Source organism: Cryptotermes secundus, unplaced genomic scaffold, assembly GCF_002891405.2.
Source record: "Cryptotermes secundus unplaced genomic scaffold, Csec_1.0 scaffold2092, whole genome shotgun sequence".
NCBI classification, from domain to species: domain Eukaryota; kingdom Metazoa; phylum Arthropoda; class Insecta; order Blattodea; family Kalotermitidae; genus Cryptotermes; species Cryptotermes secundus.
Window position 1 is genome coordinate 433,548 of NW_019721032.1, and position 17,057 is coordinate 450,604.

General features: G+C 38.8%; 2 protein-coding genes across 3 annotated transcripts in view; one reads left to right on the top strand and one right to left on the bottom strand.

The window, feature by feature from the left end:
• The window catches only part of LOC111875347 (corepressor interacting with RBPJ 1), a 47,317-nt gene that overhangs the window by 12,301 nt on the left and 17,959 nt on the right, over positions 1 to 17,057 (bottom strand). The gene's annotated exons all lie outside the window — the stretch shown is intronic.
• On the top strand, positions 1,335 to 15,141 carry LOC111875346. 2 transcript variants are annotated; one of them, XM_023871521.2, is made up of 7 exons: positions 1,335 to 1,655; positions 6,325 to 6,356; positions 7,295 to 7,423; positions 7,971 to 8,187; positions 9,029 to 9,149; positions 10,756 to 10,823; positions 12,295 to 15,141. In XM_023871521.2, the coding sequence occupies exons 1-7, from the start codon at positions 1,590 to 1,592 to the stop codon at positions 13,132 to 13,134; spliced, it is 1,473 nt and encodes a 490-aa protein (XP_023727289.1). In that variant the 5' UTR covers positions 1,335 to 1,589; the 3' UTR covers positions 13,135 to 15,141. The 2 variants fall into 2 exon arrangements, with proteins under 2 accessions (XP_023727289.1, XP_033611680.1); XM_033755789.1 differs by lacking the exon at positions 1,335 to 1,655 and adding an exon at positions 4,909 to 5,139.

A 17,057-nucleotide genomic window follows, 5' to 3' on the forward strand; every position in this document is an offset into this window, starting at 1 on the left:
TTATATTTAGATGTATAAATTTATGTGTTAAAAGCCAACAATTGCCAACACAACGACAGTGCGAATCTTTGAAGCTATAATTGTAATTATCACACGCATAATTTGTAGGCCCTGCTTAAATAATCTCGTCACTTAAACAACACATGACATATGTAGGTTTCCAGGATTAGAAACCGTTGCAACATAAAAGTAGGCCTTCTAAGTTGCATTCTGTTACATGTTTGTTTGCCGTTCATTTATCGACACTTCCAAAAGTTCAGAATGATGAAATGATTACTTAATAATGATTTTAGAAAAGTGTGGAGGAAGGCGGTCATGGACCAATTTGAGGCACTATACTGACATTTGCATGTAGATCCTGGGGAAAGCCATTAAAATCCTCAATCACGACAACGGTTTCAGGGCAGAGATTTGAATATGGAACTTGTCCAATTCGAAGCAGCCATGGAAATTCCTCGACAGCAACATTTCGCCGGAAATGTCGGTATTTCTTAGATAAAATAATAAAGATATCTTCTATTGTGAAAAAATTCTCAATTTTGAAACTTTAATATATGAACTAGGAACTGAACGCGTAACATAACAATTCTTGCGCCCAAAACCTCAATATTTAGGCCTACGGAAAATATATACTGAGCATAAAATCTATGTTTCAGTTTTCTCTGTAATTTTATTAGGTATATTTCTTGCTGTGATATATTTAACAAGTTAAGTTAAAAGTTATGCAGGAAACGCATAAAGAGCTTTGTAGACAGCGCCAGTAATAACTGTCTCGACTTCAACCAACAGAATGGGCTGTGTCGACATAGTTTAATAAAACTTCCCAGTATCAACTTTTCATGAAAATCTGGCTGCAGGTCTCGATTTGTATCATGCGTACAGACAGACAGACAGACAGACGGACGGAATGGTTTCAATATGCTCTCCGTAAGGATAAAACTAAAACTAGACTAAAACTGAAAAAAATTGCATGAATTTGTAACTTAATGGGTAATCAATTGAAATATGATCGTTCAATGTTTATCATCACTGCTACACTTACGCCATGAAACAGAGGACGTAATGTTACACAGAGCTATGAAGCAATTACTGGCTGTCATTGCTTGTAACAGGACTGCCAACAATTTTACCTTTGGCTTCTAAATTTCTCATTCATCTTCACGGTCTAACTGAAACATTATAATATGTTCCCCTATATTTCCCATAATCTCCAGTCGGGCGTCACGACGGCGCCGACGCTAACTCTAACTGAATACTGACGTAGACGCCTAGGCGGATCGAACTCAAAGATCGTAGATGGTAAAGAGAACACAATTTCCACTTACAGTAAAATCGCTCTGGTGGTTACTGCAGTATCGGTGCTTCTGCCCTAACAGTAAAGGGTCTTTGGTGACCTCGAATCTGGCTTTAGGCCAGCAGCTATTTGACAGGTCAATGTGACAACAGATCAGTGGATTTTGTGCTTGTTTTATTCAGTGTTGGGTAGACAAGGCTGTATCCCTTCCTCAGGGGATGCAGAAGATGTGTGTGCTCTGCTTTATAATATCGTGGACTATTTGTAAGTGCCACAGGGAAATTGAAATAGTATTATGTACGTGTCTCTAGCCGGAGCTGCAGGTGCTGGGCTACTGGCTGTCTTCATGCTTGCAGGAAAGGTACTAAGTCGCAAGTCTTCCTACCGCATTTGAAGAAAGTAATGGCAGTAGTTAATAAATATATTATGCTTCTTGCTCGATTGCATGAATATTGATAGTATAATTCATTAACCATTAAATGCTACAACCAAAACATGTTAACATAAACAGCTCCACATGTTTCGGGCTCCGAAACTCATTATCAGGGCTATCACACAGTTCGTATACCAGAAGTTTTACATGATCTCAATCTTTCATGGTGACTGTATGTCTTCTCGGGAGATCAGCTGTGAGGATACGGGGTTAGCGTCTCCATCTCCAACGTCAGAGCTTGACTGGCTTCATTGAGGATATTGTCATACCTTGAACTATGGGCATTGGCCTGGGGAAGGGGGACCATACATCTGCCCCCTTAAATAAATAAGAAAAAAGGTAAAAGAAGAAAAAATGCCAAATATTAGTGTAAAATATTAAAATTATTTTAAAAAATATATTTACATTGTTAACACACTTGGGCGGTCGGTAACAATACTATTAAGGACTTAAGAGAAAGTCTGCAGGCAAATTCTCCGGCTGTCCTCACCCTTCCCACTGGAGAAAGAATCCTGTGCGTACTCATGTCTCGGATAGATAACCTTAAGGACGAGAATTCCTGTGGTGAACGAGATTCCTGTACAACGATTCCTGTTCCGCCATATGTCTAATGTCTAATGATGACGTACGCTCAAAGATATTCTAGACAAAGTATGTTATATTCCGTATATAAGGTCTTGGTGGATATCCTGGAACTATTCTGTACTTGTGTTGGGCGTGTTTACGTCATGTTCTGTGTTTAATATTCTTCCAGTAACAGGGAGACTGGAAACAATCAGGATCTCTACAAAACTTCACCCATAATGCACCAATTCTCTTCAGTTCTTTCTAATATTCCTTGTTGTAAGGTAAAGGTATTTATATCGTTTAGTTTTATTTGCATTGCTAGCTTTTCGAAGAAAAATATTTTATATTTCTTTCGAATTTTCCAGTGCTTAATTTTTAATGTTATGGTTTCACTTTCCGTTAAAACTTATTTTAGCATTGAAAACAATAGGGAAAAAACGTACAATCCTGTATATTATTTTTACAAAAAACTATCTCAATTTTGTTCTATACGTATATTTTAATACCTAATATTCCATTTCCTCCGAAATATTAAAAAATTGGGCATTCATAAACTTGAAAATAAAATGTCAAACACCAGGCACAGGACTGTTAGCGCTGTTGTTATCTATGCACAGGACAGATTTAATTCAAAGTGGCTAATGTTTACTACGAAGAAGATGACACGAAGCAGATAATCTCAAGCTGCGGAGCCGATAATCCTCAGGTATCCACTTCCTCTTGTCAGTAATGCAGAACCCAGAGAGAAATTAATTTGCAGCACTTCCGCATGGAATTTGAGAAACGTTTTCGTAATATGATAGTAAACACTAACACGTTCCATTCATTCAATAAAATGATTCCCACAGATCAACTCGAAGTCCTGTGGTGTGGAGACATAAATGTCCCATGGACACTAGGCGACTGTACGCACCAGATTGTGTGTTGTTTCAGTCTGTGTTCATTTACACGTTTCTGTGTTTGGATGGAGCAGGGATAAAAAGTCGGTATAGCGATGGAATACAGACTGGACGATCAGGGTTCGATTCCAACCTGGGGTAACAGGTTTTTTTTTCTCTATTCTACAGCGCCCAGACAGAACTGGGGCCCACCTGACCTCCTATCTAATGGGTACCGGGGCTTAAAGCTGACCACTCATCTCCATCTAGTACCGAAGTCAAGAACGATGGAGCTGTACCTCCACTCACGTCTTTATGGCGGGTTGATTACCTAATTAAGCACAGGGATAACTTTACTTTCTGTAGTTACTATAGGATTCGGACGATGGTGTATAACACATAGAGATACTGGGTGATTGGTCCAGTGATTGAGCCTAGCTCTTTCTAAGTGAACCAACAGAACAGGTGTTTTCCCTCACCTGAGGACGGAAACAGATCCAGTTTCCGAAACGTCGTGTTTTTCTTAGTTATCTTAAAACCAGGACGATGGATAAAGTCCGAAAACCCAATATCTCTATTTACTTTCTGTGTTCAGGCATCTCGCAGGTATTGTTTAAGAGAAGAATACAATGAAAACACATTTTCAGTCGAAACAAGTTCCAAATTCTTTGCCTCCATTCTCACTTACGACAAAGTGCAAGTTTCATGAACTTCAATATTATACTTTAGTGCTAACGGAACAATTCCTGTGAATCTTGTAGGTATGTTTATAATTTGGCTCCATGACACATTTCACATGACTGGCTCCAGCAGTTCATTAGATATTGATATCAGTCGAACAGTAAATATAGATCTAGCGTGGGAGACTCTTTTTTCCTATCGTTCCACAGTAAAAATTGCTTTACGATATTGAAAGATGGATTTGAGGCGATATATTCTTCCGAAACGTCGAGCTGTCTCGGAACTATAAGGCATAACAACCCAGATGGCCTTAACTCTCATAGTTCAAAGATTTTCAGCTGCAGACGCTTTCAGATTGCGTATGAAATGACGTTACTCTCCTTGCCAACCGATTCGAACTGTTGCCTTCTTCAGTTTATTGACGAACGTGGCTTAACAATTCATACCCGTGGCCTCATCCAATGAAATTAAAACACATCCCATCATTAAAACACATTCATCAAACGCGAAGGATAGAGACAAAAACTTCCTCAGAAAGGCCTGTAACATTTTACCAGTTTACACGGTGCCATACGGGTATACCAGAAGATAGTACTTTTCAACAAACAAATGGATCAATATTACAAGGATGTATCGAATTAATTGGCTCAAATAATAATATTTCCGACTTTAATCCTGGAGATGTTAGGTTCGAATTTCGGCTGGGCCACCGATCATGCTGAGTAAGGTTTTGAGCAGTTTTTCTAAGTCCTTTCAGGCAAATATCAGGATAGTAATTTAAATTGGACAAAGAAGGCTTCTTTCCACATCTCTTCCAGTTCCTTGTTCAGTTCATCCTATCACTGGACGCTATGTAGACTCAGCTACTGACAGTATCGTTAAATAAGACACATATAAATAAACATAATTAAAATACAAGAAGGCAGATACATGGATATGGCGACTGCAATCAGCTGGTTTCTGTCTGCAAAACACTTCAGAGAAGCTCAAACGGTAACCGAAACTTATCACAGACAAGAGGACGAGCGAGATTCAAATTTGCACGCAGCCAGTACAGCTTGCAGTATGCTGAAACTGTGTCACCTTCGTGTACGGTCCTTCACCCAGTTTCCGACTGGGGGTATATTCGCGGCCTCTGACGCACTTGGCCTTAGCTTCCCGGCCGCCATATCTGGCACGCGACCTGATGGGATCCCCTGCAACAATGGCAGCAATTCAATAACGTCAAACGATTACGATCAATTAAAGAAAAGAACATCGAGCTATTCAAAAAGGTTTTCGTGATGGTAAAGTATACTTACGGCTGTGCTTGGGAGGTGCTTGTTTCGAATCTTATCCCGTAAACCGACTAAACCCAACGAGGTTTTTCAGCGGAAAATATGGGCTAGGATTAAACTAGGACTGTTTCCTTATAAATCCTTTCCAATTCGTCAGTCACCCTACAATTCTAAGGCATACAGTCGAGATATCGGAAGCGGCGTAAAACAATGCAAAGAAATATGAACACAGAAACGACAAGACTAATGTTCATTTAACGGAAAGTAAAAAATCAGAGGTATATAAAATATACCGTCCTCGGCGGCCGCTTGGTTCACCTGTGCTGTCGTCTTGGTCCTGACTGGAACTTTCCCTTTTAACATGAAGTTTCTGATTTCTGAGAATTCCTTCTTTTTCTCTAACTCCACACGACACATCTGGTCCCACCACACAATTTAATTTCGATCCCAAAATACACCGGAAAACATAATCGCTTCGTGAGTAATCACAATGGATAATGAATTCAACAATGCATTGCTCTCAAGCTGCATGCTTGCCGCTGCTCTGTGACGCCATCACAGTTCACATTACTTACGAGACTATCTTCTGGAATAAAACGCCACGCAGTCGGGTGAAAATCAATCGACGTTTCGGAACAATATATCGCCTAATGTTCAGGGTCGAAGAAAATGGCAAGCAGAACTTTGTTTGCTTCATGATGATTCCTTGCTAAATTCATTCTTCAACCTTGTTGATGGAGGAGATATGTTCCTCCATAATAAAATTTGACTTTTATCAGTCTACACGGCGTAATATCACGGACTATGTAACTCTTCAGAGCCACTGCTGTAGGGACTGCAAATCAACTTTATGAGACTACTTTAAACATGGGATATTAGCATAGCTTGAACAGGTCAAATATAACATGAGAAGTTGGTCACCCCTAATTGTGATGTCATAATAGGCCACATTTTTACAAAAACAGCATGATCATATTAATTTGCACACAGTGAAACCATTTTTTTTTCACATAACTTCAGCCCTTTTAGTTACAGTTTCCACCTATACACCACACTAACATGTATGTAAGATGTCTACAGTCTGAAAAAGGCTTGCTTCAGAATTCATGACTCTGACATGATCTGTTCTCTTCTTTGTGACATGTGACTTGACTTCTCAATGGAACTGACTATAGTGTTCCTTTTCTTTCACAGGCAACATCAAAATATTGCGATGGTGGACACTAGTAAGTACCGTCCAAAAAAGTGCTCAAAGTTACTTTACTTACTTACTCACTCACTCACTCATGGCCCTTCTGAAGGAGCCGCCAATTCTGCAGCCACTCAAGAATTTCCCAGCATCTTATGGAACCCGAGGTTCATTACCGTGTTCACAAGAGCCCTCCACTGGTCCCTATCCTGAGCCAGATCTATCCAATCCATATCATCCCATCCTATCTCTCTAAGATCCATTCTAATATTGTCCACCCACCTACGCCTTGGTCTTCCCTGTGGTCTCTTTCCTTCTGGCTATCCCACCAATATCCTATACCCATTCCTCATCTCCCACATTCGTGCTACATGACCTGCCAACCTCATCCTCCTTGGCTCAAAGTTACAGTTCACATAATTTTTCTTAGGTCATATCTTGCTTAAATTTATGGTCTTCATACAAAAGCATTATAACAAACATGAGTACTGAAGAAATCACTGTGCATTTCAAGGCCGGATTTGAGGTCGCACAGCAGTGACTGTCTCTTAAGACGTTAGCCTGAGTAGCCTGTGAAAAATTTACTGACATTTCAAAGCATGCTTCTGCTTCAATCTTCAGGGTCAAAAAGTAAATCTAGCAGGAAAACAAGCATAAACAACTGACAAGTAGCCTTGCTTGCTTGTAGGGCATACTCCCCAATTCTGAAAATGAAGGTTATAGGCTCCTATGAAACGTTAGTACAGTTTTACCAAATTATGTCTCATCACATTCTGCAAAGGCACCACTGTTCATAGTCACTGACACAGAACCTCAAAACCAGCTTTTTCTTTGCTGTCTAATAAAAGTAGCTGTGTTTCAGTGGAAGCTGAAATTTAGAAAGTTGAATGATGCACATCAGAGATGTGATTTTTAAATGTGGTTGTACCTGTAGCATAAGGCTACTGAATAAACGCTGCATGCACTACTTTTCAGCTGTTCCCCACCCAAAGAATGCTGCACCTTGGGCTGCTGCTACATGTACATCCCTGGATACAGGCCACCATCTGTTCCTCCAACAACAGACATCTTCAGTATTGTTTTCTGGAACCACTGGTACTTCTGGTAGGCTAACATTGGCATTCCTCCTTAATGCTTGCTCTTACTAGCAGTTATTTATGTGTGAAAGAAATATATGCACATGGGTGCTGGCAGGGAGAGGGGGTCCAGACATCCTCCCCTGGACTTCTGGAATAAGATTTAAAATAAAAAAATAAAAAAAAAAAATGCAAAATATTAACTTAAAAGATTAGAGTTATTTCTAAAAATCTCTCATGAATAACCTATAGTGGCCAATCAGATTTGTGTTAAATGTTTATATCTTGCAATTGATTATGAACAAAATGGTGTAAAACTATAAAACGAGTTCATGGCATATCCACAGTGTTTCTTCAGGGAGTAGATGGGAGGTTGCCACAGAATCCTTAAGCAGGTGGTATCTTCCTTTTTTATGTTCTTGGAAAGGACACCTAAGGATGTGGTCCATGCATCAAAGTTCTGAGTTGAGGATACTGATGTTGTGGGGTGCGACGCAAAGTACCAGCTTAATCCACTGTTCTTCCAGAGCTGACTTGTGCAGATGATGCACTGGTGCTACTTGCTGTGGTTCCAGGTGTTTGCTGGTGGTATTTTTGGTATCATGTGTGGGTGGATGTAGTCTTTGGCGTCGTTGGCACTGCAGTTGCTGCTGCTGGAGAAGAGGTGATCCTGGAGGAGGATCCTGTGATGACGAACCCAGTTCAGGAAGAGAGTCAGTTACATCTTGTTATCCTCCACCTCAATACAGTCGCTGCTCATCCTTCCACCATGCACCACCGCCATACACAGAGGTGAGTTATGTGAGCAGTAATGCGAAACTAATATGACACCCTTCAGAATTCCAATAGTGAAATTATTCAGAATAAAATATAATAAGAAAAAGATTTATTTGAAACATTTTCCTCCAACCAGAACAGATCAGTGACTATAGTGACTAAGCTACAAGTCTTCCCATCACAGCGGCTCGGGTCTGATCCCGGGTCTGGTCAAGTGGGATTTGTGGTGGACAGAGTGGCGCTGGGGCAGGTTTTCTCCGAGTACTTCGGTTTCCCCTCCCAATCTTCATTCTACCAATTGCTCCACAATCACCCTCACCTATCATCTGGGGCTGGTACAATAGGCCAGAAGTGGCCGCAGTACAAGGGACTTAGTCCCACCCCACTAGCAATAAAGAAAACAAGCTACACGTTGGAAAAGCAAAGAATTTGGATTCCATTTGAGGCAAGGGGAAAGACATTTTCTTTGTCTATTACCACAGTACCCATATAAGCGTGGCCCACCCTGTCTCCTACACAATGGGTACCATGGCCAATTTCCCAAGTATAAACAGCTGACTCATGAAGCTGACCACTCACCTCCATCTAGTGCTGAAGTTAAGAATTCATGAAGCCATACCTCCATTCCCCCACATGTCTTCATTGCATTAAACACAGTGACAACTACACCTTCTACCTTTTCATGATTTACATGTGCACAAAAATACTCCCTAAAACTCTTATACAAGCTGTGGAGATGACCAAAAATTTTATAACTGAGAAATGTCTATAAAAGTACACTATAAGTACCATATGCAAGACAACACAAGAGCAGGAATTATTACTTAACATTTTAATTGTGCTTGGAATGTTTCAGGTGACATCAAAACCTGACCTGTATCCACTGGTCATCAGTTATGGTGACAATGGAAAGGGCAGTACTGGTGGAAATTACCTCATGGTTCAGTACTTCCGCAACTACATAGTGAGGCCAGTTGGTAAGAATAAACTGCTACACTAGATATGTACGTATAATCACTTTATGTTGTCTAGACATGGCAGTGCATTCAGTGTGTATTTACTCCATCTGAAATGATAAACTGATTGGATGGGTTTTAAACATATGTGTAAATGTAACTGGGTGTATCTAATATAACAGAGGATACTGAGACATACAGAAGGCAGTGGAGACCCACCTGGAAAAGATGAAGTATAACAGACTGTCTAAAGGAGAAATACAATACAGGCCTCAGGGAAGAAAGGTTGTTCATGAGCTCTGAAAGAAGGTGGTCACATATGCAGTGCGACATGGAACAGGCCCTAGTCATTTTGACCTTGAATAGTAAAGATGAGAAAGAAGGAGACATATGAAGGAGATATGGACAAAATTTCTGTTCATTCTTGACCATGGCACAACAAGCAGGTGAAAGTCAAATGTACTCTCTGATAACTATTTCTGCTTTTACATACTACCCAATTTGAGCAAACTCTAGAGCCACATACTACAGGGTCCTGACATGGTATATGGTAACAGCTCTTTGAAAAATATGCAAGTTTTGATACAGTACCTTTCTTTTAATGTAAAATAACAGTATGGTGGCCATGAGAAAATTTTCTTTAGTTTTCAGTTTGATAGACACTACTAATAAACAACTGGAGTTAGGCATGTGAAATATGGCACAGGGATAGATCACAAACATACTTACACATTAAGGCATGAATTGTTGTTTTTAAGTCAACAATTATAAATATAGCAGCATGAAAATTTGTGGTTATATCCAACATGTTTAACATAGTCAGAATCTATACTCATGAGTCGAGTTCTTCACACAGTTAAAATAAAATAACAGCGATAATAACGTCTATGATATGTATGCAGTGTCCGTCTTTTAGTGCACTCAATTTCACTTGTTACTTCACAACATGTTTCGGCACTACAGTGCCATCATCAGGTGCTCTATTTACGTCAATCTATTTCATTGCTTGCCATTACGTCATTGTAAAATTTAAAAAGTATTTAAAAATGTTCGTCAACTATAATAAATATATGTAATAAAAACTTGTTAACATTATTTATCTTATCTGTCCCAATTCTAACACCACGCATAGTTCCACCACTATGGGAGTCGTTCCTCTTACTCTCAGAGTGTATCGTGTCTCGTGTTGCGTGTTCCATGTTTGGTTGCGGGTGTTGTAATGTTGGGACAGATAAGATAAATAATGTTAACAAGTTTTTATTACATATATTTATTATAGTTGACGAACATTTTTAAATACTTTTTAAATTTTACAATGACGTAATGGCAAGCAATGAAATAGATTGACGTAAATAGAGCACCTGATGATGGCACTGTAGTGCCGAAACATGTTGTGAAGTGACAGGTGACATTGAGTGCACTACAAGACGGCCACTGTATACATATCATGGACGAAGATCAGTGCAACAGGACGCTAAAATACAACATTACGATAATAACAGTAATGGATCTGTAAAACCAGAGTTCTGTGTAGCAGGAAAGTCAGCTTTATTTAATTCTGTTTGAAACACCTTTTTTCCTTAATAAAGCTGTAGCTTGTCATTAACTACAGCATCTTACTTTACAGGTTCTCTGTCAGCCACAAGCACTGCAGATTCACTCAGTTCCAGTTTTCTATGCAATGCAGTCAATGAGGTTTGGATTACATCATCTAACTTTGTGTTTAGGGTAGTCACAGAACGTGTTACCACTTAACAAATGGCTTACTTTGTTGGAGGCGACGTGCCCATTTGTGTAATTAAGACTAGTCTGATGACTGCTAAACAGAACTGTATGAATACTATGACAGTCTACTTACAGAATGAGAGGTGTATTGATAGTTCCCTGCACACCTGATTTTCAAAGAGTTTTCTATTGTTAAAAACGATGATTTATTAAATTGATGATAATATTCCTTAGGGGAATTTGTTTTAAATTTCTTCTTCATGTTTAATTTTGAACACATATTTATTCAATTTCTCATTGGGGTAGGGGGGATACTTTATCATATTTTCAGTAGCTAGACTATATAGTGCAACATGGCAGGATCATTGAAGAATTGAAAAAGATTTGGAAGATAATATCGTGGTATTTGCCTGCAGTAACTGGGAGAAATCATGATAAGACCGATCTGGATAACCAGTATCCTGGCTGAGATTTGAATCAAGCACCTCTCCAATCCTGTTCTAGAACATTACTGCTACACCAGCCATCTCAGTCTCCCTCTAAAACGTTCTGATATTACAGAAAGAATGCTGCACACAAAACCTGTAATTGCTACAGGGTAGGCACTTTAAAGAAGGCACAGCGCCATACAAACTTTAATGTCATTATATGTAGATTCTTGTGTTTCACAAATATTACCTATAACAAATTAATGTTAATGCTTTGCAAAAAGCAGATCTCATTGCTGTCTTCTGGAGAGTAAACACAGAGAAAACTAAGTACATACTGATGTCTTATGCTAGGATGCAAGACAGAATCGTAACAAAAAGATGGCTAATAGACCCTTCAAAAATGTTGGAATGATAGTAACAAATCATAATTTGATTCATATGGAACTTAAGAACAGATTAAATTTGAGTAATGCTTGCTACAATTCTGTTCAGAAACTTTTCTTCTCATAAGCTGTCCAAAAATTTAAAGATTACGGCATACAAAACTATAATTTTTCCTCTAGCTGTATGACTGTCAGACTTAGTCTCTGATATTAAGGGAAGAACATACACTGAAGGTATCTGGAAAAGGGTGCCGAGAAAAAATGTAGTTCATAAAATGGTTGGAAATTCTTGAGTAGCTGAGCAACTGTTGACTTCTAAAAAAGGACTCAAGCCCATGGAGTTAGTTTAGTTCTGTCTTCTTGTATTTGATGCCACATAGTCTGGTAGTAAGTTCCCAGTGGTTTTGTAGGAACCTGTTGTTTCCATCACGTTCTGTCTTGAAGATGGTATAAGCAGGTTCCTCCAAAATTCTGGTAGCTTTTCACCAGAGTTCAATGCATCACATCCTATAAGAAAGTAATCTTCATATACACTACTGTTAAGAAGCAGAAATCTCATATATTCTGTTGGTTCGTAGTTTATATGTGCTATAAGATTATATAAGATGCCTGATCTCCTCTTTCCAGGCCAATACAATAATTCCACCACCATATTCTTGTGCTGGAAGCTTGGATGAGTTCCAAACTTCAACACCACTCTCAACCACCTTGCCACCGCCACCTATGCTATTACGCTCTGTGTCATCAATTACCAGTTTCAGCAACCATAACATCTATGCAAGCAACTCAGCAGAGAACCTGTCACAGACGTCTTCACATCAGAACATATCTCTGTTAACAATGACTCAGCAGCAACCAATCACTTCCCGATCCCCTAGTTGCCTCTCCGGAGACATGCAACTCCAGCCTGGGCAACAGTTACTGCCAGACATGTTGCAGCATCAACAAAGTTTCGTGTCAGCAACAGCCTTATCAACAACAGGCTCTGATATAAGCAGCTTGGCTGGTGTGGGTACCCCTGGTTCCCCTCCACGAGCGACTAGCCCCACTCTTGAGATACGAGAGCTACTTGGTAAGATCCAACGGCTGCCTTTCCAACAGCCCATACCCCTACAGGAACACTGCTCAGATTACTGTGGTCCTACACTCACTGATTCTCAAAATAACAGTAGGAAAAAGAGATATCGCAGTCGTGGTAGTGGCAAGAACTTATATATGCCATTAGGACTTGGAACAGTTGGCTCAGGAAGTTCTTCACGAAGCTACAAATGGCTGCCTCGATCTGCACCTACAACACCTTGTACAAACTATCCACCACCTTTCCTTGCAAGTGCAGTGTCACCACCAAGACCAGCTTCCTCAAGCAACCGACGGCGACAGTCCTCAGGAACAGCAAAAGAAGATGGAAACCCACTCCTAGCTGAACATGTTTCAGATGAAGAGAATGAACAGGCTGGTGTGATGTGATATCATTGTTCGCGAACACAGTTCTTTATTTTTGTCTTATTGCGGCAGAAATATATGTAGGCCTACTTATCTTGCAGGATAACTGCTACGGTCAGTTGTTAATATAAGTTTTAGGGTTCCCACAGTGGTGCCTGTTCAGACTGTGCGCGTCTGGGCTATGACACCATGTAGTCTTGTAGATGGATACTGACATTTCAGAGGAATGCTCTATCTCCATCTTCAATGCTGAAATGTGAAGAATAAGTAATTGGTTTGGTTACAAAGCCAGACTGCAAAGAAGTTTGTCACTGAAGATGTTATGTTTTCTCATAATTCCATCATCCTCCTGTTATAAAAAGCAAACTGATACCACTGAAAGGAGCTGAATCCTTGCCTACCACTCCTATTGGTCAGATCAGGTTTCCTTGTCTGCTGGATCTAAGTGACCACATTCATTACAATTTCCTTATTATTTAAAAGAATTCCTTGCCCTACACTTCAATTCTGAAAATGGAGGCAGCATGTTTCTTCAAAATGTTGGTATATGCTTACAAGACTGTATCGTGTGCCAAACTAGAAGATATTTGCTTGTCAACTTCAAAATTCTTACCATTTTTCAAAACATAAATCTAAATAGATATTTCCTGTTTTTCTTAAAGACAGCTGAACACTGAATAATGCTCTCCTCAGAAGCTTCCTGACAATGTCTCTCGTTATTTCAGCAAGTAGGCGTGCTAGTCAGGGGTGTGCTCATATAACATAAAATTATGGTGAGTTCTCCATACAGCACTTCCATGAAGTGAACTTGTGCGTTATGTGTCAGTCTAATTTGATTGAAAGAGCCTCCACCTCTGCTACAAGTATGCATACTTTGAAAGAATATCACTGTATTTTCCTGTCTGAAGGAGACAAATTGTGTGTGCTATATTGAAGTTTTAATACTGAGGTATTGGAATAACAAACTAATTCTACCAATGGACGTGTTAATTGAGGGAATCCCAACAAACTTAATAATAAATAAATAAACATAAAAATGAAATTAACAAACCAACAACAATAATACTGTTGCTGATGATGATAATAATGATGATGATGAAGTGATCATTCAATCAGCTTGCAAAAAAGGGAAATTTTCCAAAAGAAGAACAACGTGTAGTGATCACTGTTAATCTGATCATGAACAGGATAACAATATTAATGTTGTTCTAAAACTGCCATGTTTACAAGTACTGCTGCCATTTGAATATTGTAGTAGGAAATTTATTTAGAACTGTATTTTCTTCAGACTTTTCTCAATATTAGCAATATTAATAGTTAATTCTGTTAATGGTGGATGTGTTGAAATGATCAGTGCTCAAAAGGAATAGGATGATAGGCTGTATTAATTTGTTTAATTATGTCACTGGATTGATAATTGGTCACTTCCATTGAAATCGCAATATTTTATATAGATGAAAAAGACAAATTGTCAGGAGCCTCAAATAAATAACTTCAAATTTTGTCTCTCTTATGAGCATTAGGACTTGATTTCTATGGGAGGGGAGATACCAGGACATGTCAGTCCCTAGGATCTTCATTAGTCTTTGTCCATGTTCAGTGTAGTGCATCATGCAGAGTGCTCTGTTGTTACATTTTGTGATTACAGTTATCTTCAGAGGATTCATTACCATCTAAATATTAACTCCTTACTCTATAGTTAGTCTAATGCTGATTCAAAAATGAAGCCCCAAACTTAAAGACCAAGGATATGACAATGTGCTGTCTGGTAAGGGCTATTGCACACTTTGGGGAGGGGGGGATAGATGAGTATGGAGCAATGGTGAAATGGCGATTAACAAGAGAAAACTAATGAAATTCAAGAAATATCTGCTCCATAGCCACTCCATGCACTTTAAATCTCACATTGGCCAGCTGAGACTGAACCCAAAGTGAGAAGCCTCATTACAACATATTTAAAGATAAAGATGTTCCTGTGCTTAACTAATTAAGCACTACTCCATGAAGGCATATGGGGGAGTGGATGTCTAGATACACATTTCTTGACCTCAGCATTAGTTTGAGGTGAGTGGTCAGCTTCACGCCCAGGCCGCTTTACCCCCAGAGAAAGAGCCCCCCAGCACCCATTGCATAGGAGGTTGGGTGAGCCCCAGAGCCGGTCTGGACAACATAGAGAAGAGAAAATTGTTGACCCTACCAGGATTCAAACTGTGAACCCTCGGTTGTTTAACCCGTACCCAGTCGCTATACTGACTATGTTATCCCAGGTCCTCATCACAACATATTTAATTTTATAAACTGTACTCTAAAAATCACACAAAATATGGTGGAAGTAATGAGAGCATGATCTGAATAAAGAGCAAGTTGCATATATATATAAATATATAAATAGAAGATAAATTTGTCCCTGTGCTTAATTAATTAAGCACTATGTCATGAAAATACATGGCAGAGTGGAGGAACAGCTCCACCATTCTTGACATTGGCACTGGATGGAGGTGAGTGGTCATCTTCATGCCCTTGCCACTTTACCCCCTGGAAATCGAACCCCATGAGGAAACAGTGAAAGAATTATGAACATCACTGTTAAAAGATTGGATACAGCACTGTAATGAAACTGGAAAGATTACACAGAAATAATATAGGAACCATCAAAACAATTATCTAATATGAACCTAGATGACTGATATGTTTATGAACATGAAATGAACATAGAAAGATTGTTATTTTCCAATACATGTACTGCCTATTATCACATCTCCAGCCCTGTGAGGTATGCTAGATATGCCTATGTTGTGACATACAAGTGTGGTAGAGAGAAATATGGTTCTGTTTAAAACGTGAACAATATTATTCAGTCTATGACTGACTGAGTGATTCTGAAAACATAACAGCATCACTGTGTTGCATTGAGCTGAGCTAAGTCTCTTTCATATTAATATTTATGCTCTTGATGTTCTTCACCAGCATCACAGCCTGTGTTTGCAGTAATGTTCTTAAAATAAACTTCTTGCATACTGAAGTGCCTAGTCTTAGAAACAGCAATACCCTCAATGAACGGCATTGCAACACTGGTATGGTTCAGTGACATCATGCAGTGTATTTTTAGGTGTTCTTTACAGAGTAAAGAAAAAAAGAAAGAATGTCTTACGAAGATCCTGTCTGTGACCTAGCATTAACATCTGAACTGGACACATGTTTTTCCTTAATTTGATACTGCAGACTTTCCTTAAAAGTTACCACACAGTTCCAATTTTCAGCTATATTCATCCATAATAAAGCCTACTCTATATTAGACGATAAATGAACATTTTCATGTATATGATTAATCATTAACCACATTCTGTCAAAATATGATGTGGAAGTTCTATACATAATGTTAATTGGTTGGCCATTTTGATTTGTAGCCATACTGGCTCTTTATGAAGCCTACTTTACATAAGGTTATAAATGAAACTTTTACAAATATATCATAAACAATAATCTTGGCCTAACACACCCTCAATATGTGTTACAGCAGCTTACCATTGTATTTCACTTATTGTGATTTGTCATAACTAGTAATTCTGTGTCAGAAGACTTCTTTTATAAATACATTCCATCTCATTGTACTGTTTTTTTTTTGAGTCATAAAACGTTAAATTGGGTATTTTGTATTTCTAGATGTGCAGTGATTGATTGTTAACAGAATTCTTTATTTTAAATTTGTATACAGATGTTGATTAATAGACATATTCCTAGCAATAAAAACAGATTTTTTTTATTATAATACACAAAAATAGCTATGTATTTTCTCTTCTGGAAGAACTACTGCCACCAAGATTTTATTCCAAAAGAGACCAGAAACAAAATTTGCATATAAACATACAGTTATTCATTTAAGAATATTTTTATGGATCACTCTAGCGTTGTGGGTCTTTAAATTGTAACATATTTGGGGTCACATT